This window comes from Hylobates moloch, unplaced genomic scaffold, assembly GCF_009828535.3.
Source record: "Hylobates moloch isolate HMO894 unplaced genomic scaffold, HMol_V3 SCAFFOLD_14, whole genome shotgun sequence".
Taxonomy (NCBI): domain Eukaryota; kingdom Metazoa; phylum Chordata; class Mammalia; order Primates; family Hylobatidae; genus Hylobates; species Hylobates moloch.
Genome location: NW_026652289.1, coordinates 16,935,600 through 16,961,298, shown reverse-complemented (window position 1 = coordinate 16,961,298; position 25,699 = coordinate 16,935,600). Strand labels below are relative to the sequence as shown.

The 25,699-nt window shown below is 39.5% G+C and overlaps 2 protein-coding genes across 8 annotated transcripts in view; one reads left to right on the top strand and one right to left on the bottom strand.

The window, feature by feature from the left end:
• Positions 1 to 3,280, top strand: part of USP16 (ubiquitin specific peptidase 16) — a 30,462-nt gene extending 27,182 nt beyond the window's left edge. For all 6 annotated transcript variants that reach the window (XM_032175028.2, XM_058427214.1, XM_032175030.2 and 3 more), the window contains 2 exons: positions 2,787 to 2,943; positions 3,051 to 3,280. In XM_032175028.2, the coding sequence (XP_032030919.1) occupies positions 2,787 to 2,943; positions 3,051 to 3,172 (279 nt within the window). In that variant the 3' untranslated portion in view covers positions 3,173 to 3,280. The remainder of the gene's footprint in view (positions 1 to 2,786; positions 2,944 to 3,050) is intronic.
• A 1,765-nt stretch (positions 3,281 to 5,045) lies between these two features.
• On the bottom strand, positions 5,046 to 22,598 carry CCT8 (chaperonin containing TCP1 subunit 8). 2 transcript variants are annotated; one of them, XM_032175026.2, is made up of 15 exons: positions 22,441 to 22,598; positions 19,146 to 19,236; positions 18,339 to 18,418; positions 16,175 to 16,324; positions 15,514 to 15,694; positions 15,339 to 15,400; positions 13,565 to 13,702; positions 11,974 to 12,152; positions 11,114 to 11,180; positions 10,952 to 11,039; positions 10,752 to 10,867; positions 10,106 to 10,177; positions 9,865 to 10,029; positions 9,155 to 9,274; positions 5,046 to 5,273 (listed from the first exon to the last, which is right to left on the bottom strand). In XM_032175026.2, the coding sequence occupies exons 1-15, from the start codon at positions 22,498 to 22,500 to the stop codon at positions 5,196 to 5,198; spliced, it is 1,647 nt and encodes a 548-aa protein (XP_032030917.1). In that variant the 5' UTR covers positions 22,501 to 22,598; the 3' UTR covers positions 5,046 to 5,195. The 2 variants fall into 2 exon arrangements, with proteins under 2 accessions (XP_032030917.1, XP_058283200.1); XM_058427217.1 differs by lacking the exon at positions 22,441 to 22,598 and adding an exon at positions 22,169 to 22,187.
• Between the last annotated feature and the right edge of the window lie 3,101 nt (positions 22,599 to 25,699).

Here is a 25,699-nt window from a genome sequence, read left to right as displayed (position 1 = left end):
TAATGATTGATTGGTACTGTAAGGTGAGGCAGAGGCCTTTTATAAGTGGATGTTGAGGGTGGCAGAGAAAGGGTTGAGGATGATTCCTGAGGCCTGGCTCGACAGATGGGAGTGCTGTAAATTGAGATAGGATATATAGGGAGAAAAGCAGGTTGAGAAAAGCAGGTAGAGAAAGGATAGTGTCTTAAGTTTTAGATACATTTGAGTGTCAGTTACCTTTGAGAAATTAATGTGCTTAGTCTAGAAAACATTTGGATATACATATCTGAGATCTACAGCAGAGAGGTTAGGATGGGCCCAGGGCAAAGATTTAGAAATCAGTACATACGTGGTGGTTTAAACTATGAGAAGATAGGATCCCTTGTGTATAGAGTCTGAAGAGAGAAAAAGGAGATGGCCAATGACAGGACCCTCCTAAGTATCTGAGTGGAAGAGGCAGGGGTAGAAAGTGAGGACACCACAAAGGATCTCAAAGAATCTTCATGTTGAAGAATTTGGAGCTGGGCGTGGTGGCTTATGCCTGTAATGCCAACATTTTGGGAGGCCGAGGTGGGTGGATCACTTGAGGTGAGGAGTTTGAGACCAGCCTGGCCAGCATGGTGAAACCCTGTCTCTACTGAAAATACAAAAATTAGCCAGGCATGGTGGTGTGCACCTGTAATCCCAGCTACTTGGGAGGCTGAGGCAGGAGAATTGCTGGAACCTGGGAGGCAGAGCTGCAGTGAGCCGAGATTGCGTCACTGCACTTCTGCCTAGGTGACAGAGCAAGAAACACCCTCAAAAAAAAAAAAAAGAAAAAGAAAAAGTCTGGGCCAGTTGCTGTGAAGGGCATAATGGAAGAGGCAGCTAAGGACAATTTATAAGATTATAGTCACATTGAGGACTATGACAAGGTACATGATCATTTATTATACTTTTGTTTCTTAGCAGTAGCGGCCTTCTGGGTTTGGGCATGGCAGGTACATTATAGGATTCAGGGTGAGGTTTTGTGATGAATTGGATAGGTGACAAAGCTGGTGGTGAGTATTGAGAGGAGATTATTTGTAAGTGATACATGTGATTGAAGTTCCCAAACTTCAATGTGTATTTGGGAATCAGACCTACAAATTTTGATTCTGTAGGTCTGGTATGGGATCAAAAATTCTGCATGTTTAATGTAAACTCTCAGGTGATGCTGATGCTGGCTGTTCATGGACCACATTTTGAATAGTGATGGTCTAGACTGCATATGGGAATTATATTAGTCAGTTTCCATGCTGCTGATAAAAGATATACTGGACAAGATATACTGGGCAAGACTGGGCAATTTACAAAAGAAAGAGGTTTATTGGTCTTACAGTTCCTCATGGCTGGGGAGGCCTCACAATCATGGCAGAAAGCAAGGAGGAGCAAGTCACATCTTACATGGATGGCAGCAGGCAAAGCAAGAGCATGTGGAGGGAAACTCCCCCTTATGAAACCATCAGATCTCGTGAGGCTTATTCACTATCAAGAATAAGCATGGGAAAGATCTGCTCCCATGATTCAGTTACCTCCCAATGAGTACCCTCCCATGACATGTGGGAATTGTGGGGGCTACAACTCAAGATGAGATTTGGGTGAGGACAGTCAAACCATATCAGGAATGAAGCCAAAAGTCTTCATAGGCGAGAATATGAGCATTGGAAATCCTGTTAAGTTAAAGAGTACAGAATAGGTAAGATGAGAGTTGAATAAAGAGAAGACTTGTGGACTAAGACTAAAAATAAGATTTATGTCCCTTGAGCTCAGGAGTTTGAGACCAGCCTGGGCAACATGCTGAAACCCCGTCTCCACAAAAAACTAATTTAGCAGGTCACAGTGGTGTGCACCTGTAGTCCCAGCTATTCCAGAGGCTGAGGCAGGAGGATCACTTGAGCCCAGGAGGCAGAGGTTGCACTGAGCTGAGATCACGCCACTGCACTCCAGCCTGGGTGACAGAGTGAGAACTTGTCTCAAAAAAAATTTTATGAAGTTGAACAATTCTGAGTGATGACAAGCCCAGACTCTAGTCCTGGGTATGGTTGACCAAAATGGAATGGCATTTAAAGTCCTGTGAGGACCATAGATGGACGGAGAAGTCCTAAGTTCTTCAGTGAATATGGAGGCACAGATTGGGAAGCTGAGTATAGACAGTACTACTGAAGGGCAGTGATGCCTGTTACGGACTTTTTACATGAGAACATAAATAGTTGTCTGAAAAGTGGCTCCTGGCCCGGAGAATGCCTGTTCCTGTTGCTAGCCCTATGGCATATGGAGTCCTGAAAGAATAAGCAGCCTGCACTCTCTGGTGGGGAAAGTGAACACTTGAGAGGTTGAATGTGCTTCTCACCAACTCCCTTAGGGACATTTAAAGATGCAAGGGGTAATTTTTGGCACAACCTAAAATACTGTTCTCTTCCTGTTCAGGGCTTACCATTTTTTAAACAGGGTATTCAGAGTTGTTAATAGCTAGGGTTGTTATTTTGGAATTATCCTCAGGCTCCTAAAGAAACTGGCAAGTTGAATTCAGTTATTTGGTATCTGAGCCAGGTAGCTGCATGAAGTGGCCTGTGGCTTACAGCTTTTCTAGCAGGGGAACAATAGTAAATTTATAATAAAAACAGAAGTGTCTCAGGCTGAGAAGAGGTATGGAGTAGACTCATGAATGATTTCTGCACTCTCAAAGTAATGGTTAAAGATCCTTTGCATAGTGTAAATTTGTCTTGCCAATGACATCTGTGTAAATGGAACTAGAACTAACTTTTGGATTCTACTCATTTTTAAAGAATGTTGCAGAAGAAAATACAAGGGTACTCTATTCCTTATATGGAGTTGTTGAACACAGTGGTACTATGAGGTCGGGGCATTACACTGCCTATGCCAAGGCAAGAACCGCAAATAGTCATCTCTCTAATCTTGTTCTTCACGGTGATATTCCACAAGGTAAGATGTCTTGGAAAATTCAGGCACTCAGCAGATTATGGCAAAACCAAAAAGTAATCAACTTGAATCTTTCCATTTATGTTTGATTTTTCATTTCCTCTTGACAGATTTTGAAATGGAATCAAAAGGGCAGTGGTTTCACATCAGCGACACACATGTGCAAGCTGTGCCTACAACTAAAGTACTAAACTCACAAGCGTACCTCCTATTTTATGAGAGAATACTGTAATAATATCAAAAATACTTTTTCTGGAAACACATTTATGGCTTTTATAATGGCTGAAATAACAATAAAAAAAGTAAAGACTAATTAAAATCATGTTCACTTAACATTAAATACATGCCAGAAGAAATAGTTTATTTAAATACTGAAGGGAAAAACACCTAAAAATGTACAAAGGTTTTGTATTGTCATGGTGGTTTTTATTCCTGCTTTGTTTCTGGAAAGGAAATCCTGAATTACTTAAGTCCTCTGTGTTTAATATATCTGGGTGATGGATCACAACACATCAATAAACTGACTTACCCTAAAATCTTGTTTTATTACTGGGAAGATTTTAACTTCTATTGACTTACCCTACTGGGTAACACTTTAAAAAATGTTTCATTAGACTGGCTAATGAAGCGTCATTACAAGTGTGTTAATTTTATAAGCATCTATATTGACAGCAGAATATAAATGGGAGGAATGTTTCTGTATAATCCTTCTGATGCCACAGTGTGCATAAGCTGGGGTATATAAGGCCTTACTCTGTATTTGCTCTGTGCCAGTGGTCAGCGGATCTGGGACAGATGTAAGACAAACCAGTCTCACTCCTATAAGTATAACTGGGTACCAAACCCCTTAATACCAGCATGCCAGAGAAAGCCTGTGAACTGTCCCAAGTCAGCCACTGAGTTACCTGCAACGCAAAGAGCTTAGGGACACCAGGCGTCTCTGAACTTCTTGAAAGGTTCTCTGAGGACGACTTCGACATACAATGAACACTTCTAACTTGCTGTGGCAGTAATGAGAGTTGTATCATTCATAACACCTGTTGAGTTTATGTAAGACCCAGTCAGTCATTTCCTAACAACACCTGTTGAGTTTATGTAAGACCCAGTCAGTCATACTGCTTCTAAAATCTCTTGGAAAGAATACTAAAAACAGGCTGGCGCAGTGGCTTATGCTTGTAATCCCAGCACTCTGGGAGGTCAAGGCAGTAGGAAACCTTCAGCCCAGGAGTTTGAGACCAGCCTGGTCTCATACAGAGACCCTGTCTCTACAAAAAACTTAAAAATTAGCCAAATGTGGTGGTGTGTGCCTGTGTCCCCAGCTTTTCAGGAGGCGGAGGTGGGTGGACTGCCTGAGCCCAACAGCAGAGGTTGCAGTGAGCTGAGATTTCACCACTTCACACTCCAGCCTGTGCGACAGAGCAACACCTTGTCTCAAGAAATAAATACATACACACACAATTTCAAACAGTATTAAGGACCTTACATAACCAACACATATAGTAACACATGTCCTATAAAATTCAGTATAATTATTTATAATAATTTATTTACAATGTTCTTGGCTTTTTCAACACTCCTTACTGATTTTAACAAAATAGGATCTGCTTTATGAAAACTGACTTAATTTTGTACATGTCAGGATATCTATTTTCTGTTATAAGCATTTTTTTTGTACTTTGCTAAGTAGAGTGTCTTCCATTCAATACATTATTAATTGCTATTGAAACAAGTTACCTTGAGTCAGGAATTCCAGAGCTGTCACAAAAACACTCTGGAAATCTAGTCCAGGTGTTGGCAGACCTTTCCTATAGAGGGCCAGATAGTAAATATTTTAGGCTTTGTAGGCCCATTTGGTCTCTGTCAAAAATACGTAACTCTGCCACTCCCTTGTTAGAAAGAAACTGCAGACAATATGTAATGGTATGAGCATGGCTGTGTTCCAATAACTTATTTACACAAACAGGCAGTACGCCAGATATACATCGGTAATAGGCCTCTACTTACATAAGTGACTTGCCTTAAGTCCCACAGCTAATGTGATTAACAAGGTTAAGAGGAACGCAAGTCATTCAGAGCCAATAACCGTGGTCATTAGACAATAAGGCTTTGACAGTAACGATATGTTTATTATAACATCCAGCCAAGAATACAAACACAAAATACCTCTTAATTTAAGGAGAATAAGAAAACATCAGGCGATTCTTGGAGTACTACTACAAATACAGCCTTCACCTACAGTAAAAATTAAGCCAATTTCAATCATTTTGGTCATCATCCCAGTCTTTCTTCCCACTTGGAGGCTTGGGCCCACCAGCTGGTTTTGCCATGATGATCTGCATAAAAAAGAATCACACAAGAGTATGCTTATAAACTTAACCTTTAGAATGAAAAGAATGCTTCTATTAGCATGATTTAAGATTAAGCAATCTTCTTCATATAATTATGTACTGCATATAAAACACTACAGCAGAGTTTGCTAGTTCCCTGGTTAGAAATTCAATTGTAAACTTTCAGCAGCATGAGAGTTTACTGCTTTTATGGATAACCGCAACAAAATCCACACGGATTAGTGAACATTCCAAGACATGCACTTTAATAACTCAAAAAGCTGAAAGTGAAAATATGTGCATGCATCACTGGTATAAGTCGGTCAGTCAGTTTGGCACCTGATTTGCTATTTATATATGAGATTCGTCTTGCCAACCATCTCTGTCCCAATTTCCTTGTGGTTTAGGAGCTTTAGGTCCACCTGCCAGCTTTGCCATTATAATCTAAAGTAGTTGATACATAAGTATATACAAAGTTTAACACTGAAATATTCTAAAACCTGTAAATGAGAATCATTCAAGCAGCCAGTTTTCATAAACAAAAATCTAAGCCCTTAGTTCCCAACTTAAAAAAAGCGCCACAAACCTCACCTTACTTTATCTAAAATAAATAGGTTTTAGCTTTTTTTTTTTTTTTTTTTTTTGAGATGGAGTCTTGCTCTGTTGCCCAGGCTAGAGAGTGCAGTGGCACATCTTGGCTCAATGCAACCTCTGCCTCCTGGGTTCAAGCAATTCTCCTGCCTCAGCCTCCCAAGTAACCGGGATTACAGGTGCTCGCCACCATGCCCGGCTAATTTTTTACTTTTAGTAGAGATGGGGTTTCACCATGTTGGCCAGGCTGGTCTCAAACTCCTGCATGATCCACCCGCCTCGGCCTCCCAAAGTGTTGGGATTACAGGCGTGAGCGACTGCGCTCGGCTGGAAAACATCTTAATTACCATCTGCAAACCTGAACTGGGCACAGTGGCTCATGCTTGTAATCCTAGCACTCTGGGAGGCCAAGGTTTGAGGCCAGGAGTTTGAGACCAGCCTAGGCAACAAAGTGAGACCTAGTCTACAAAAACTAAAAAAAATATATATATATATATATTTAATATATATATCAGCCAACCATGACAGTACCTGCCTACAGTCCCAGCTATTCAGGATGTTAAGGCAGGAGAATCACTGGAACTCAGGATTTTGAGGCTGTGGTGAGCTTATTTTATGATTGCGCCACTGTACTCCAGCCTGGGTAATGGAGTAAGACCTTATCACAACAACAACAACAAAGACACCTAAACCTGAAATTCTCAGAATAACATGTTACTGATTGAGGGTAATTTCAGATTGAATTAAAGGCATTAAGCGTAATTTTAGAACTTAAGTGCACCTTGATTTTAAAAAGTAACTAAAAGCTGGGCGCGATGGCTCATGCCAGTAATCCCAGCACTTTGGGAGGCCAAGGCGGGCAGATCACGAGGTCAAGAGATGGAGACCATCCCGGCCAACATGGTGAAACCCCGTCTCTACTAAAAATACAAAAAAAAATTAGGTGGGCATGGTGGCATGCGCCTGTAGTCCCAGCTACTCCGGAGGCTGATGCAGCAGGAGAATTGCTTGAACCTGAGAGGTGGAGGTTGCAGTAAGCTGAGATCACGCCACTGCACCCCAGCCTGGCGACAGAGCGAGACTCCATCTCAAAAAAAAAAAAAAAAATAAACAACAACAACAACAAAACACTAAAACAAGTAGTTCCCAAACTTTAGTGGGCACCATAATCAGAAGTGCTCATTAAAACAGACTGCTAGGCCTCTTCCAGCATTTCTGATATCGGTGGGTCTGGAGTGACATCTGAGAATCTGTATTTCTTCTTCTTTTCTTTTTTTTTTTTCTGAGATGGAGTCTTGCTCTGTCGCCCAGGCTGGAGTACAGTGGCGCCATCTCTACTCACTGCAGGCTCCACCTCCCAGGTTCACGCCATGCTCCTGCCTCAGCCTCCCAAGTAGCTGGGACTACAGGCGTCTGCCATCATGCCCAGCTAATTTTTTGTTATTTTAGTAGAGACAGGGTTTCACCATGTTAGCCAGGATGGTCTCAAATCTCTTGACCTCATGATCCACCTGCCTCAGCCTCCCAAAGTGCTGGGATTACAGGTGTGAGCCACCGCACCTGGCCTCCAAGAATCTGTATTTCTTATTTAGTTTTTTAAGAGATGGAGTGTCACTCTGTCAACCAGGCTGGAGTGCCATGTGATCATAGCTCACTGCAGCCTTCAACTCCTGGGCTCAAGTGATCCTCCCACCTCAGCCTCCTGCGTAGCTGGGACTACAGGTGTGAGCCACCATACCTGGCTGAGAATCTGTCATTCTAACGTTCTCAGGTGATGTTGATACTATTTTGGGACCATACTTTGAGAACTAGTGAAATAGACATTCCAACAAAGATTAATCCAGTCCGTACTATACTATCCAATGCTTAAAGCTTGATGTGCAATTCCTTTTCTAGAATATATACTATACAAATTTAGGTTCATTATACTATACACTATATACACAAACTGGTTAATATAGTTGGATGTGTTCTTTAGATACATACTTCACATAGAGTGCAAAGACTCGGGAAACAGATCAACCAACAACTTCCCCTACCATAAGATAAAGCAGACTTCCTAGTTTAAAGCCAAAATTCAAAGTGCCTTTGTGACCAAGGGTGGTTGTTATTGTCTTGCTTGGATAATTGACGTTCAAAGTTCCTAACTAACACAGTTGGAATTTCTGCGTACCTTATGCTGCAGTCTACTTAGCTTCTTCCATCCCTGCTATTTTTGGTTTCCCCTTTTATTCTTAGCCACATTCTAATTTCTAGAGTATTTTCTTAGATTTCTATTTATTTAAAAACTCAAACATATTCTTCCATTGAAAATCACCTAATAAGCTGACAGAGAAACCCCTGTTAATCTGGTACATAAACATCTAGTTTCTGCTTATTTCCAATGACTTGAAAGTAAATATCCAGTTCCATTTTTGGTCATCTCTTGCTATCATAGTTCTTCCAATAAATTTGTTTTAATTACCACCAACTGGTCCTTACTGTACTTAAAAGCTGAAATGTCTTTCCACTGATTTCTACTTAGGACTTACTCCACCTTTAATATGACACGAGTTTTACCTAATGAATGTATACTGTCCCTCTAGCAAATTAAAATTTTCTATTAAGTACTTATAAATAGTCATTGCTTATTAATTACTTCTAGAATTTTGTGGGGAAATGTATTTAATTAAGTTTGCCAGAAAATACCTTTTGGAAAAATAATTATGATTTCATGTTTACTTCTATATATAGAACCGTCTACCATAATTCTTAAAAAAAAAAAAAGGGTAGAAATATGATTTTAAACACCTTTAACATCTTTTAGTCCCTCAAGCTATAATTTGTCATAGCAGAAAAAAATTTTCAATGCCCAGTCCTCTTATCTGCAGACAGCTAGAGACTCCATTTTCCTTCAAGTTGGTGGTCTGCAATGTCTGCTTGAGGGCTTTATGGTCCTTCCAAATTCCATGTTAGTATTATATATTAAATTTACTCTCTAAATTATTTGTACAAACGGGTTCTAAGGCTAAAAGGTTTGAAAGTTATATTTAAATTACATTTGTTCCACTGATTCCAACTTAAAATGGCAAAGGATTCTTTCAGTGGAAAGATCTCTATTTAAAATTAGTTGTAATATATTCAATACAATTTATAATAGAAGAAAAACAATTGGAGGGGGGCACATAGTATCTCTAATATGTAAGGACTAAGAATCCTTTGAATTAGAGCTATGCTATGTTCTAGTTCTGGGAAAATATACTATTAAGCCATATGCAAATGAGTATTTTTAAAGATCAAAATTTCACTTTGCTCACCTGATCCACTCTAAGTACAGTGACTGCAGCATTAGTAGCGAGTTTGATAGCCCAATATTTTCCCAGGTAAGTATCTAGAATACCAGCTTCCAACATGTCCTTTACAGCAGGGACTTCAGCCTGTCAAACACAATTTTCATCCTTTCATTTAAAATCCTTTTATGTGAAAATGTTTATACCCACAAAAAGCCCCACATAGCTCCTTAAATACTACTGGAAAGTAACCAAGCACAGTCCTACCTTACAGAGTCATCCTTTAGTATGTGAGGATTGGTTCTAGCACCTCCAAGGATGCCAAAATCTGTGGATGCTCAAATCCCTTATATAAAATGGCATGGTGTTTGCATATAATCTATGCACATCCTCTCATATACTTTAAATCGTCTCCAGATTAATTATATAACATAATGTAAACAGTTGTTATAGTGTATTTTTAAATGTCTTTAGTTTTTCCAAATATTTTCAATCTGTGGTTGGTTGAATCAATAGATACAGAACTGGGCTGACTACACACTACAGAACAAAAGACTATCAATAAAACAGAAGGAAAATGAAACATTCCTCCATCAGACAAACTATGTAAAAACTAAGAAAATAATCTGCTCCCAAATCAGAACACTTTCTCATTGATATTTCTTTTAAATTCATACTATTTTTAGGTTGTGCATTCCCCAAATAAAGCAATTTAAGTTCAGTGTTTTTTCAAATACCTCAATATCTAATCCAACATTCTTATTTCCTTCTTGATGTACTGCATAAAGTTTGGAGATTACTTCATTGGCCTTAACTCCAGAGTTTTCTGCCAGTGCACGGGGAATAGCTTCAAATGCCTCAGCAAACTTCTTAATAGCATACTGTTCAAGTCCAGGACATGTCTAAAACAAAAATGTGTTAATTATTGTCTGATTCAAGCAATGGAAAGAAAGTCAATTTATACAGAAAAAGCTGTACCTCTCCATATGATGTGATCTGTTTGGCTAATTCAATTTCTGTTGCTCCACCTCCGGGTACAAGACGTTTATCCTGTATGTAGCGTCCCCACCGAAGAAAAAAAAAAAAAAAAAAAAAGAACACAGTTCTAACAAATTCACTAAAAAGCAGTTTGCAGTTTTCTAATCTTTTCACATTCCAGTACCCCACCAAACAGGAGTTTTTATCAGTCATTACTCAAATACATATTATAAATGTGGTAAAAATGAGTGGGTGGGGCAAATTTTCTTAGTGCACAGTGTCTGGTATATGAAAAGGACCAAAGTGAAGAATGGGAATAGCACCATATCATTTCTGCATATCCAGATATATATAGCACTAAGAACTGCTTTAGCAACTAAAAGTACATTACAATGGAAAACAACCATAAACAATTTTTTTAAAGCTGTTTTGCTGTTAACTCCTCTGTATAATCTTTTTTAGAAACTATCATATTCAATAACAGTGGACACTTAAGTCTTAGGTAAAAACAAAAACAGGTGCTTCGTTTCATATAAACCACTCATTCTGAAGTTCTCATGATATGCAAGAGTCTGCAAACCGTACTTCTAAGACTACACAAATTACTCAGACCTTACAAACTACTAAGATTATTGCTAATACTGACCCTTGTAAGAACTTTGAAAGTATTAACACCATCGTCTACTGCCCTTTCTATGTCATCCATCAGATTGTCTGTAGAGCCTCGAAGTACTATGGTAGAAATGGCGCCATCTTCCTTTTCTATCAAAAAATTAAATATATTTGGTGATTAAATACAAGAAGCTAAAGCCCTACACTTAAACATGTTTTACCATTCCTACATACCATGCTTAAAAACCACCACCTGAGTATCTCCAACTTCTGAGAGGTGAACACTGTCACAGTGTCCCATTTCTTCAAGGACAGGAGGTGTCTGTAAGAAAGTGACTGTTGTAATAAAAATCCCATCATGTCCAACTATCTTTTAGTGTTTTCCAAAATACATACCAATCTAGGAAGAGCTGTAGCACCAACTGTTTTACAGAGTCTTCGGAGATCCCATTTTGAATTTAGCCTTTAAAAAACACAAAGACCTTAATAAAAGTTTTAATCAATTTCAGATAGCATATAAAGTTCAAATTAAAGAGGAACCTGTATACCAGCCCCCACGTCACATTCCTTTGACAATGGATTTTAACTCAGAATACATCTGGACTGCAATGAACACTGAGGTCAGGAAGCTGATTCCTGACTCTGAGAGTGAGTCCAGCTGGCCAACAGTACCACACCTTACGTCTGTGTGGTATGCCATTGTTCTAGAATTGGCAGAATGGAAGTCACTTTAGGATGCCAGTGGTTTATAGTTCTAAGACACCAGGGAAACCCTTACAAAACTCAACAGCATATAGAAAATTTTTGCTTTACTTTGTGCAATCAATGTTCTGTGAACAAGAGTGATTTATTTTGCACATTTTATTAGGTACTAGGGATGGTAGGTAGAAATGGGTAAGTTGTCTAGTGTGCACCATAAATGTGTTCATGGATTAAAAGGGATCTTCCTGACTCCACACTCTGATAGGCAATGCACCAACCAAGCTTGTGTCTAGTCTTTTGGACAAGTTGTTCCTTTTGCCTGGAATGCTTTTCCCTCTTCAAATATCTGGTAATTGGTTCTTCAAGCTCTCAGCTTAAATTTGTGTTTTCTCAGAGGTGTTTCCTGACCCCTCCCCAAACTAACTCCTTCTGCTATTTGACCTAGTACCTTTACTTTCCCTTTATTAACAGTCTTCATCGTCTATTTTGTTTAGTGTTTTCACCACCAAAAAACCATTTATGATATAGGTAAAAATAATTCAGCTTTTTCTTACCTCACTAACATGATATTATATTTGTTTGCATAATGAAGAGCCATGTCTGCCACTTTGCCACCTGTTACTACGACATTTGCACCAGTATCAGCAATAGCTTTGACTTGTGCATCCATGAGATTTTCTTCCCCCTTACTAAAATTCATCAATTCTTCAGCAGTCTTTATCAACACTGTTCCCTGGCAAAACAAGTAAACATTCCCTTTAAAATCATTTCACTACGTTGGTGTTCAAAGTCATTAGATAATAGTTTACTGAAGAAATAAAGGTTTGGCAAAAAAATATGAAGATAAATGTGCACATATTATGAAGCAGCAGAATACTGTATGTGTGAAATAAAACTCAGCTTGCTTCTAGAACCCCCTCTCAAAACAGATGCATCTGCTTTTGATAAGTACTTAGGTGGAAAAGTACTTTTATCTATTTATTTATTTATTTATTTAGAGACGGAGTCTCACTCTGTCACCATGCTAGAGTGCAATGGCAGGATCTCGGCTCACCGCAACCTGACTCCCTGGTTCAAGCGATTCTCCTGTGTCAGCCTCCCAAGTAGCTGGGATTACAGGCAAGCACCACCACGGCCAGCTAATTTTTGCATTTTTAGTAGAGACGGGGTTTCACCATGTTGGCCAGAATGGTCTTGATCTCCTGACCTCGTGATTTGCCTGCCTTGGCCTATGCTGGGATTACAGGCGTGAGACACCGTGACAGGCCGAGAAGTACTTTTATTTTAAATATGTCAGGTAGGTAGCTGTCCTGGTGTTCGTCTTTTGACAAAGGCTAACTAGTGTTACCAAAACAACATCGTGGTTCTCAAACTTTTTCTCAAATGTGGACTAGGCTGGGCGCGGTGGCTCATGCCTGTAATCCTAGCACTTTGGGAGGCCGAGGCGTGTGGATCACTTGCGGTCAGGAGTTGGAGACCAATCTGGCCAACATGGTGAAACTTTGTCTCTATTAAAAATACAAAAATTAGCCAGAGATCACTTGAACCCAGGAGACGGAGGTTGCAGGGAGCCGAGATCATACCACTGCAGTCCAGCCTGGGTGACAAAGCAAGACTCTTAAAAAAATAAATAAATAAAAATAATAATAATAAAATACAATAAAATAAAATGTAGACCAAATGACCAGAGCCACCTCATGCTACAAAATTTTAAAACTATCAACAACTTGGATTTCAAGAATTCCAGAGATGAAGTCAGCCACTATTGACTATAAACACAAACTTCAAACTTTCTAACATGTATTTTTAGAACATACCTACCATTTTCAAATTACATTAGCTTATCTTGTTTCAGGATGCTATAGAATGTCAACTTTATTTTTGTGAAGAGCACACAAAATACTCACATTCTCATATTCTTTCACTTGCTGAATTTGTATAAGCTCTATTAGAAGGGCTGTGTGTCAGATTATAAATAATACGGCCACTATCTTTATATTTCAAGTTTAATGTTCAGTAGTTGAATTAGATATTCAAAGACTATAAATCTGGCATAAAAAATAGGTAAGATCCTGCAGTGTTCAGTTCAAACAATCTGAAAAGTGCAACCCCAATTATTACTTTTAAGGTTTGAAGTCTACATACCTTAGTTTCTGTTATCATGCCATCAAAAGGACAAGAGTACACTGCTATTTTTGCATCTTTGACAGATGTTACATCACCTTCAGTTTCCTTCTTAAAAACCATGCCATGCAATACTGAAGAGGAACTGATACCAGAGCCCTAAGGAATTGAATACCAAAACCATCAGCAATCTCATGAAAATAACATTACGGTCAAACTGTTGATTCTCCATATACCAAAAATATCCCTTTCTAAAATAAAGTCATAAACCAAGGCAGTGACTCCTGGGATAAGGCATGGAGTGGTGGACATAAAGCACATCCTTCTGCTTGAGGCAGAAATCACTGAGGGAATGACCTACTTTTAGGGAGGGGAGGTCCTTCCATGTACTGGGAAGAACCAAAGGCAGAGAACTGCTCTTGGCCATTCAGTTACCTAGTACTTGGTGCCCATATACCAGCCACAGCTGTCAGTACCGCAAATACAACACAGAACAAAGCAAAGATTCTGTCCTCACAAGGTTACATTTAATGGGAAAAGCTGGCAGTATGTGGAGGGAGACAGCAAACATAGAACACATGAGTATCTTCAGGGAAAGCACATGTACCTATGTTAAGCTGAATTCACATTAACAATCAGAATGCCAATGTGCAAAACCAAAACCACTCCATTGATAGGTTTTACTCTATCAAGCACATTTTATCAAAAATATACTTTAATATTTCAATACTAACATCAAAGTGTGAATTCTACTATTGAAGAGGAATAAGACAATTTCCACCCCACTCAAAACTGTGTTATAAGATTATTATAATTCAGAGTATTATGAAAAACACAAAAAAATTAGTATTTTGCGCTGGGCGCGGTGGCTCACACCTGTAATCTCAGCACTTTGCGAGGCCAAGGTGGGCAGATCATGAGGTCAGGAGTTCGAGACCAGCCTGGCCAACATGGTGAAACCCTGCCTCTACTAAAAAAATACAAAAATTAGCTGGGCATGGTGGCGTACACCTCTAATCCCAGCTACTTGGGAGGTTGAGGCAGGAAAACCGCTTGAACCTGGGAGGCGGAGGTTGCAGTGAGCCGAGGTTGCGGCACTGCACTGCAACCTGGGCAACGGAGCCGGACTCCGTCTCAAAAAAAAAAAAAAATTTAGCATTTTGTTTATACGTTATTCTTAAACCCACAAGACATCACAGAAAATGACTTTATAAGGAGATAATATCTCAATATCCTTTTAAACTTAAATAGGTAGTAGTAGTATTACAACTTAGCAACATCAAAATGTTATAAAATAATGCCTCAAAGGCCAGGCACAGTGGCTCACACCTGTTAATCCCAGCACTTTGGGAGGCCAAGGCAGGCGGATCGCCTGAGGTCGGGAGTTCGAGACCAGCCTGACCAACATGGAGAAACCCCATCTCTACTAAAAACACAAAATTAGCTGGGTGTGGTGGCGCATGCCTGTAATCTCAGCTACTCGGGAGGCTGGGACTGAATAATCACTTGAATCGGGAGGCGGAGGTTGCGGTGAGCCGAGATCACGCCATTGCACTCCAACCTAGGCAACAAGAGCGAGACTCCGTCTCAAAAATAAATAAATAAATAAATAAATACATAAATAAATAAATAAAAATAATGCCTCAAAAAAGTCCTAAGTGTCCAAATCATGAAGTAACACTTAGGTTTAAATGAACACCTTTTTTTTTTTTTTTTTTTGCACAAAAACCAAAAACCAAAAACAACACAAAAAAAACTGACCTAGATACGTAGCATTAATGCATTTTCTACTTACCAGAATTTTACAAACTCTGATGTTATCAACATTGAAATGGCCGGAATCAGGAAAAATAGATACTGTTAAGAAAATGAGACATATCAAAAGATTATTTTGGGACAACAGAGAAAGTATCTAGTCATGTTAAAGACATTTTTATTTTGGATCTTTTCATTTACTGATATTTACTTACCGCATGCCTGAGCAATAAGTTTGGCCAGAAATACTTCATTACCATATTGTTTACTCATTATGGAGGTACGAAGTAGAGATGAGACTTCGTCAATATCTCCAAGGTTTTTTGCAGAACAACATACCAAATTAGGAAGAATCTCATGAGCTTTTCTGCAGGCTATTTCGTAACCTTCTATGACCTAAAACATAAACAACATTTCCTATTCTGACATGACTTAAAGTAGCTTATTTTGGTAATCCAATGCATATGGATGTTTATTTTTGATACAAAATGACAAAGAATATACTTCGGAATAATACATATAGTAGACTCTACTAGTTATGAAAGGAGGCTTAGATTACAGCCCAAATTTGAATCTTAACTCTACCTAACTCACCAGCTATGAGATCTTGGGCAAGATTTTTCTAATTTTAGTCTCTTTTCTCATCTAAAATAAAGTGAGAAAAAAATAGATAAAACGGCATTATAAGGCCTCACTAATAGGGTTTTTGTGAGACTAAAATGATACTGCATGTGAAGCATATGTATTATAATGGCTGGTACAGAGCAAACTGCTCAGTGCATGTTAGCTACTGCTATAATAATTTTAGTTTATGTTTTAAGCAGGTGTATATGTAAGCAAAAATTAAGTAGGAGTAAATTATAAATGAACACTTGCCTCTGAAACTGACAGGCCAATCCTCAGAAGTTCTTCAGCTAATTCCAGGAGAGCTCCAGCAAATACCAGAACAAAGTTTGTGCCATCTCCAACTTCTTGCTCTTGCATATGAGAAGCCATTACAATCATTTTTGCAGCAGGATGCTGTACCTAGTAGAAAACGTAATATCAAGTTAAACATCTGATCCTTAAAGCAACATAAAGTTGTTCATTTCCATTTCTTAAATAGACTCAATTTTCCTGTAGATGAGGTAACTCCATCTGATCACACTGCTACACGCTACTTATAGTGTGGTCACAAGAAAACATCCAAGTCCCTTTATGCTGATCAGCACAAATGTATCACTATAAATAAGAATTTCAAAGTGCATCCTCTTTTGGTGGCCTGTACATACAGTGCCACACATATGGTTCAGCATATCATTATATTTCACTAAATTAAAAAACAAAGTAATTACAACCATCAAACCAAGACTTTTTTTAAAAGCCTTCAAGAGAACCAAAATAGATACCACTTAACTTGGTCATGACTCTCAATATCTATTTTACTATATATTCTTTTTTTTTTTTTTTTTTGAGACGGAGTCTCGCTCTGTCACCCAGGCTGGAGTGCAGTGGCACGATCTCGGCTCACTGCAAGCTCTGCCTCCGGGGTTCACGCCATTCTCCTGCCTCAGCCTCTCCGAGTAGCTGGGACTACAAGAGCCCGCCACCACGCCCGGCTAATTTTTTGTATTTTTAGTAGAGACGGGGTTTCACCGTGGTCTTGATCTCCTGACCTTGTGATCTGCTCGCCTCGGCCTCCCAAAGTGCTGGGATTAAAAGCGTGAGCCACCACGCCCGGCCTTTACTATATATTCTTGTCGTAAGGCTATCATTTGTGATTTAAAGAAAAGGGGGAGTATAAAATTTTTCTTAAAATATAACAATTTTATGTGGATTTTATTCTTAGGATTTAATTTTAGATACCTTTACAGAAACAAGCCAAGGAGTAAGAACTGAGAGCAACAAGAAAACTATAAAAAGTCAGCCCTGTGATTTTATTATTTTGACAGTATCACCACTGTACTTTAATAACTCCTGAGATGTAACTCCTGAGATCATCAGTGTGCAACATTAACATTCACAATGACAAATCCTTGTACAAGTGTTTTGTGGAGTTAAAATTTAACTTTTAAGTTCTTTAAGAATTTATATATATATATATGTATTTTTTTTTTTCTTTTTTGAGATGGGAGTCTTGCTCTGTCGCCCAGGCAGTGGTGTGATCTTGGCTCATTGCAACCTCTGCCTCCCAGGTTCAAGCGATTCTCCAGCCCCAGCCTACTGAGTAGCTGGAATTACAGGTGTGCGCCACCACGCCCGGCTAATTTTTTTTCTGTATTTTTAGTAGAGATGGGGTTTCACCATGTTGGCCAGGCTAGTCTCAAACTCCTGACCTTAGGTAATCTGCCTGCCTTGATCTCCCAAAGTGTTGGGATTACAGACATGAGCCACGGTGTCCCAACCAAAAATATATTTAAGAGGTTAGAAAAATGTTGATTCTTCTATAGTTTCATTTAAAACAAAAGATTAAGTTCTAGTGCTTTCAAGGGCTAAGCTTCAGGAAAATTCCCTGAGGTTGAATATGTTATCCTTTAATTACAAAGTGGGAATGAGGAATGGCTCTCTCTGCCTGTTCAGGTGCCAGACCTTCCTTATAACCCTGCTGGCAGGCAGTATCTATTTTATAGACTCTAATAGTAAAACTGAAGCGGAACAAAGTAAAATGCCATCAACTGATTGTTTTATTTTCACAAAACCAAATGGTTGGATCTTTTTAAAAACCACTGTTTTAAAGTATACGGTTTTGCATTGTGGAATAATTCACTCCAGAGTCACTCTATAGAATGAAGACAATGGTAATCAATTTCATATCGTAATTAGCAATGTATCACAACCAATCCCTCCATCAATTAATAACTTAAGAGATTTTTAAGATTTCAGTGGCTAAAACATTCAATCTAAAGAGGACTCTTTATAATTAGAACAATCTGTATAATAAATTTTCAAGTTGGAAAAATAGTCCCTTATCCAATCTGAAATAAGAGATTTCTTCTAGTTAAAATCTACTTAATTTTGATGTCACCAAAATATTTCTTGACTTTTTAAAGAAACAACTTACTTCTAGTTCTCTTAAAATAGTTGCTGCATCGTTTGTCACAAACAACTTCTCCAAGTGGTTGATAACCATTTTGTTCATTCCTCAAAAGTAACAGTTAAAAAAAGGAAAAGAAAGCCATTATTAATCAAATCCTTCCCCAAATACCCAGGAAAATCTAGTAAAAAAAATATAAATTTGTATATTAAAAAAAGAGCTTTGCAAGAAAACACATACTATCTATTCTTCAAGTTTATCTTATAGCCCCATGGGCATTCTCTGACTGCAGACCCATATTCTTTCTTTCCTTTCTAATGTCCTACAATATTTACTACGTAAGATGCCAAATCTCCCATTTTTGCCAACTTCTATCTTGTTTGCAACATGATTGTCATGCAGCAAGTGCTGTAAAAAGGCCAAAATAATCCACTTAGTATACTTAGTTCTATGTTTATTCCATGAAACTGTATCAATTAAATTTAATTGGTGGCAGAAGGCAAGAGGAAGGAGAGAATTTTCTTCCTTAAACTATGTCACTTTTATATTTAGTGTCTGTCAGAATGAACATTAGGTACTATCTTACTAGTCAAAGTGTTATAATTTTTCTATCCTCTCCACAGGATAAAAAGTAATACATTGATCCCTATTTTTCTAAAGAGATGTGAGTTGATTGAAAATTAGAAATAAATAAAAATTGGAAATGAACTATTCATTGAGCTACCAAATTAACTTCCGAAGCCATACTATAACATCCTCAGAACAAGTTTGAAAGAAGACATAGTACACAAAATTCTACTACTGTATCTTTACAAATATTAATTTAGAAATTACCATTTGGTCCATACGCTGTACGAGTAGTTTGGGCAAGCTCTTTGCAAGCTTGTATGTTTCTATACACAGCCTCTTCTAATCCTGAAAAGTGCTGTTAAAAAAACAAACAAAAAACCCTGCTAATTAGACAGTACAGTGAATCAAGAATTTTCAAATATAAGAGATATCTTTGCTTATGTCTTGCCTCTAATAGAGAGGTAGCATAGCTTAGGTTTGGCACAAGAGGGCCGGTTACAAATCTTAGCTTTCTGGCTCTTGTTAAATTTGGGCAATTTTCTTAATATTTCTTCATTATAAAATGAGGTAATTATAATAGTACCTAACTCATAGGATTGTTGAGACAATCAAACAAGATTTTTTAATGTAAAACACAGCATTTGATATTCATAAATGATGCATACATTTCCTCTCTGGTTGAATGAATAAAGTATAACATTTTGGGGGACCGCAGGTACCTACTTACACATCAAATCATAAGACTTATAATTTTTTTATTAAAAGTAGTGAAAAGTACAGGGAACCATGCTAAGACTAATTAGAGAATGGGTATGAGGTACTTCAAGTAGAATACCTTTCCAGAGTTTATCAGTACTTTCTAACTAACTGTTGAAATCTGGAATATTTTTCTTATTGTGTTAGAATCTGGGCTTTTGTAAAGCCAGAAGTTCTTTAAGTATGTGCCACTGAAGTGTTCAGAGACTGAATACTTTTTTTGAATTGCAACATTATCCCAATGTATATGTATTCAAAAAGTGAACTGCTCACAGTACTAAAAATTCTCACAAATTCTACACTGGACTTTTTTAGAGTTGAGGTTTACTTGGGTCCTCAGATATATTTCACTAATCTACTGTGCATGAGAACATTTCTTTAGAGAAGCGCTGCCCAGTAAGTAGCCACTAGCTCCATGGGGCTAGTGAAAGCAATTAAAATAAATCTTCAAGTAATTAAAATTTAAAAATTCAGTTCCTCAATTGCAGGAGCCACAGTTCAAATGCCCAGTAGCTACATGTGGGTAGTGAATATCACATTGGACAGCGCTGATACAGCGTATGTCCAGCACTGCAAAAAGTTCTATTTACATAGTACTGCTTTACAATACAAGCCATGATTTTGTGATCCAAAACCAAGGTTAATAGCCATTACTCTTTTTTGAGAGAGAGAGAGTCTCCTCTATCGCTCAGGCTAGAGGGCAGGGAGCTGAGATCGTGGCAGGATCTCAGCTCACTGCAACCTGGGCCTCCCGGGTTCAAGCAATTCTGGAGGCTCAGCCCCCTGAGTAGCTGGGACTAGAGGCGCGCGCCACCACACCAGGCATTTTTTTTTGTATTTTTTTGAGAGGCGGAGTTTCACCATGTTGGCCAGGAACTCCTGGCCTCAAGTGTCCACTCACCTCGGCCTCCCCCATGTTGGGATTACAGGTGTGAGCCACCAACCCCTACCAATAGCTACTACTTTAAAGGCATCTTCAGCAATAAGAACTGTATTCCAGCAATAACACTTAAGTCTTAACTCCTGGCTTACACTCTTGCTTCTTCCCCTCACCCCTCATTCTGTGAGAAACTACCATCTGATCAGATCCCCTCATTCCCATATTTAAGACCCTTCAATGGTTTCCCAACCCGCTTAGGATAAAATGCAAATCCCTTTTCAAGGAAACAAGGCCCTACATATCCCCGCCCTTGTATAGCTCCTCCTCTGAATTTACCATTCTTCCTTTCTTTGGTAAACTTCATCCCTATAACCTGTTGTTGTTGTTGTTGTTGTTTTAAAAAAAAAAAACAGGTCCAAATCATTCCTTCCTCAGGGTCTTTGTACTAGTTAGTCCCTGAGCCTGGAATTTCCCCCTAAGTAAGAGATGGGGGGAAACAGCCCAGGCTCAGGGGCTTCTCTCACTAAGCACTGAGCTAAGAGTTCTTCCCTAAACATCTAAGTGTTCTGTCTATTCCTGATCCTTCTTTTACAGATATTTTTACCTCCTGTCATCCTCTACTATAGTGCAGTTTCTTTCATCATTATTTTGAATTCTCCTTTTATTTAATCATTATTTCTGCCTTAGAAGGACATAAACTCTACGAGAAGTGTGACTTTTGTCTTTCACTGCAGTTCCTTCAGTACCTATTTACTGAATGAAATAACTCAGTGTTCTGTAAAAAAACTACTAGCACTGGAATGACAAATAATGTTTTGTGATACACGAGTTTTCAAAAAACTGTATTAGTGAAAAAAACTCAAATTGGAAGCTATTATCTCAGCCTGATTTTTTCAAGGGAATCAGCCCATATCATTTTCAAAAGATTATTCCACCAACGTTTACCTTAAACCCTGACATTTACTTACTATACCGACATTATTTGAAAAGTGCATTCTACAAACATGAACCTAGCTCTATTAAACTGTTAATGCTCCCCGTACCTCGCATAAAACCTTAAATTCAACCACACTGATCTATTTCTTGAATTAACAAAATCTGGAGGACATAGAGGAACGCAATTTGAATAGCACAAGAGACAAACTTATCAATAGTGCAGTAAGATATTTTTTAAAACTATGCTACCAAAATAACGTTCAAGACAAGGCCATTAAACAAAACAGTGTTATGTGCACCACTGTATCACTTATCTTGCAGATTACACAGAACTCAAAGACACCACCTCTTGGTCCAATATCCATAATTTAAAGACGAAGAAAACAAAACCCAAGAGAGTTAGATTTTAGATTAAGCCAGCTAACGTAAGTTGGGACCGGAACTCATTTGGCTACAACGCATGGCTTCTGTCAACTAAGCTGAAAGCCCTATGTTTCTCACTGGGAAGGAAGCGATCAAGACCCGGCCCTTTTTCCCACTCTCTTCTCTGGATCGCCTAGTTCTCGTTCTTCCCCATCCTATAACCCGCGAGCTATGTGTCAATCGACGTCGCAGTTCTCAAGACAATTTCATCTACGTTATTCAATTTTACCCTCACAACCCCTTTTAAGGGTGACGGGCCTTAGCCCCATTTATGGATGGAGGCAAAACGCACGCGCGGCTTCACGTCCGTCCACCTTCAAGATGTACAATGTCGATCGTGCCGCCGACCCCTCGGCCTTTTCCCGGTTGCGGAAGAACAGAAGTGCCCGCAGGCTCCGGGGGCCGAGCCCTTCCAAAATCACCTCCCTTTCTGGAATCTTCTCTTCCCCCCGGCCGCTGTGCCAAGGCAGAACGCTCAGACCGTTAGTAGGCCCTCCTACTTCGCCGCGGCCGCCGCAGCCCTATGCTGACTCTCCCACCTCATTCCTTTCCTTCAGCCCTTACTTTCGCTCCCTCCTTGAGCATCTGGGCAAAGCCCGGAGCCTTGGGAACGTGAAGCGCCATGGCCAGCCTGCAGGAAGACGTTCACGCGACCGCTCGGAAGACCGCGGAGGAAACGAGGAGCACGCACAGCCTTCTGGGAAAGCAGCGTGCGGCCGCCTCACGCTCTTCCTCGCTCTCCAGTTAGCCCGCCCTTTCCCCGCCGCCAGGTCTGAAGCATCGCGAGAAGAGCAATTCCTGTGGCCAGAACCAAGCTGACGATCCCCGATCGGGTCGATCGATAGGGCGGGCCGAGGGAGAGCCTCGGGTTTCTGGCTCACGCACGCGCAGACAGCCCAGGCCGTGGAAGGTTGCTCCAGTCTGTGCCCTGTGACCGTACTCAGTAGTCGGGGCGTTACATTTTTCCGGTTTTTGATCTGGAAGCGACACATCCTTAGCTTAATTTCCACGTAATCTTCCAGACCCAGCCACCAACATCAGGGCAGGTGTGCTTTTTTTTCCCGAGGCAGAGCATCTGCCCCATCCCCCAAAATTGTCTTTGGGCATCCGCTCTGTGTTGGGCACCACAGGAAAAGCTGGGAATGCGCATGATAATTAAAGTCTTCACGAAGGGTAACGTAGCACACATCAAGTGCTCACATGTACCAGATTCTCTGTGATCTGCTTTACATGCGCCAGGTTCTGTGTGATCTGCTTTACCTGCAGTATCTCTGTTAATGGTCAATCTTAAAAATTAATGAATTGTCGATTAAAATACCATTTAGTTTTCCTTCCATCAAATGGAGACGGTACCATTAAAAATTAAAAATTAAATGGTATTGTCTCTATTTTGTAGAAGGGAAACTGAAGTTCACAAACGGTGAATACGTTTCCCAAAATCACAGAGCTAGTAAATATTACAGCTAGAATTCCTATCCAGATCAGACTTATTGCAAAATGCCAGTTCTTAACCACTATCTATATTCCTCTTTTCTACTTCTTCCTGGGAATATAAATCTCTTTTACTCTTTTAAGATCAGATATAAATACATATTTATTTGTCTGATTTATATATCTAATATATACATTTTATATAAATATGTCTGATTTATATATGAATTTATAGATAAATATAAATCCCTTTGGCTTGGTGGCATGCACTTGTAGTCTCAGCTGCTCGGGAGGCTAAGGTTGGAGGATCTGCTTGAGCCTGGGAGGTTGAGGCTGCAGTGAGCTGAGATCATGCCACTGCACTCCAGCCTGGGCAACAGAGTGAGGCCCTGTCTCAAAAAAAAAAAATTGCAAAAATGTAAATGCCACTGATACGGTTTGGATTTTTGCAGAAATGTAAATGCCACTGATACGTTTGGATTGCCTGCCCAAATATGATGTGGAATTATAATCCCCAGCTGTTCTTGTGATAGTGAGTGACTTCTCATGAGACCTGGTTGTTTAAGTGTCTCTTCCTCCTCCTCCACCCTGTCTCTTCCTCCTCCTCCAGCCTCGTAGGACCCTTCCACCTTGATTGTAAGCTTCCTGAGGCTTCCCCAGCCATGCTTCCTGTGCCGCCTGTGGAACTGTGAGCCAGTTAAACCTCTTTTCTTTATAAATTACCCAGTCTCAGGTAGTTCTTTATAGTGATTCGAGAATGGACTAATACAGCCACCCTTTTCATTCTTGGAAAATAGAAATATTTTAAATAAAAACATACATATTATCATGTGATAGGATTATTGTTATTTTTTAAATAACGTTAAAAAATTATTGGTTTTAATTTATAATATACCAAATATTGATACCTATAACCCACATAAACAAAAGAACTTTGGAGAAGTTAATAATTTTTAAGAGTCTAAAGGTGTTCTGAGACTGATATGTTAGAGAACTACTGCAGTGATCAGTCCCGAACAACAGAACGATCCAAGATTTTTCCCTGGATTAGCTAAGAAATAAACAAAAGCACATTCCTCTGACTCAGAGATAATATTACTTATAAAAATAGCTAACACAAAATAAAACAGAAATAAAACGGAAAGGAGCTAAAATGACACCTGATTAATATAGATTAATATATATATTAATCTATATTTAAAGTGACTTCGAGGCCTAGGTTCTGGTCCTTGTTTGTCTCGCTGGCATCTTCTCCATTTGGCATTAATGTCTTGTATTCTGGCCCCAGTACCTGGAATAGTTCGTGCTGTCTGCTTTACCGCTTCTGCCTCAGGGTCTTTGCCGCTGCTGTTCTTCCTACCTAAAATGCTCTTCTATTCCCTTTTGGCTGAATTAATTCTACCTCAGTATGCAGACACTTCCATTAGAAAGTCTTTGATGACTCCCAAGACATTCCCTGTTTGTCATTCTCATAGCTTCTGTGTTCTTCTTCATAGCACTTACCACAGTTGTAATGACAGAATTATTTGTCATCTTTCTCCACCAGCAGGTAGGTGGTGAATCACCAGCACTTATACTGTAATTGGACAATGCACGGAGTAAGGAGTCAATAAATCATCATCAAATGAACTACTGGGTGACCAAATGGATATCCAGAAGAGGAGATCGAAGAATTGAGGTGCCGTGGTCTCAATGTTTGTGTCCCTCCAAAATTCATATGTTAAAATCCTAGGCCCTGAAGTGATGGTATTACGTAGGGCCTTTTGGGAGATGATTAGTTCATTAGGTCTCCACCCTTATAAAAGATTAGCACCCTTATGAAAGAGGCCCAAGGGAGCTTATTTGCCTTTCCACCGTGGATGACACAGCTAGAAGGTGCTATCTATGAACCAGGAAGCAGGCCTTCACCAGACACTGTATCTGCTAGCACCTTGATCTTGGACTTCCAGCCTCCAGAACTGTGAGTAACACATTTCTACTGTTTCTAAGCCACCCAGTTTGTAGTATTCTGTTATAATGTGTCCAGAATTGGTGGGTTCTTGGTCTCACTGACTTCAAGAATGAAGCCATGGACCCTCACGGTGAGTGTTACAGTTCTTAAAGGTGGCGTGTCCGTTGTTTGTTCCTTCTGATGTTCGGATCTGTTTGGAGTTTCTTCCGTCTGGTGGGGTTCGTGGTCTCGCCGGCTCAGAAGTGAAGCTGCGGACCTTCGCGGTGAGTGTTACAGCTCTTAAGGCGGCGTGTGTGGAGTTGTTCCTTCCTCCCGGTGGGTTTATTGTCTCGCTGGCTTCAGGAGTGAAGCTGCAGACCTTCGCGGTGAGTGTTACAGCTCATAAAGGCAGTGGGGACCCAAAGAGTGAGTAGCAGCAGGATTTATTGCAAAGAACAAAGC

Coding starts and splice junctions, on each gene's coding strand:
- CCT8 (XM_032175026.2), bottom strand. CDS start 22,500: ATGGCGCTTCACGTTCCCAAGGCTCCGGGCTTTGCCCAGATGCTCAAG. Junction 12,153..13,564: donor GCATGATAACAGAAACTAAG/GTATGTAGACTT, acceptor TTGTTTTGCCAG/GGAACAGTGTTGATAAAGAC. Junction 10,868..10,951: donor GGTGGTGGTTTTTAAGCATG/GTATGTAGGAAT, acceptor ATTTTTTGATAG/AAAAGGAAGATGGCGCCATT.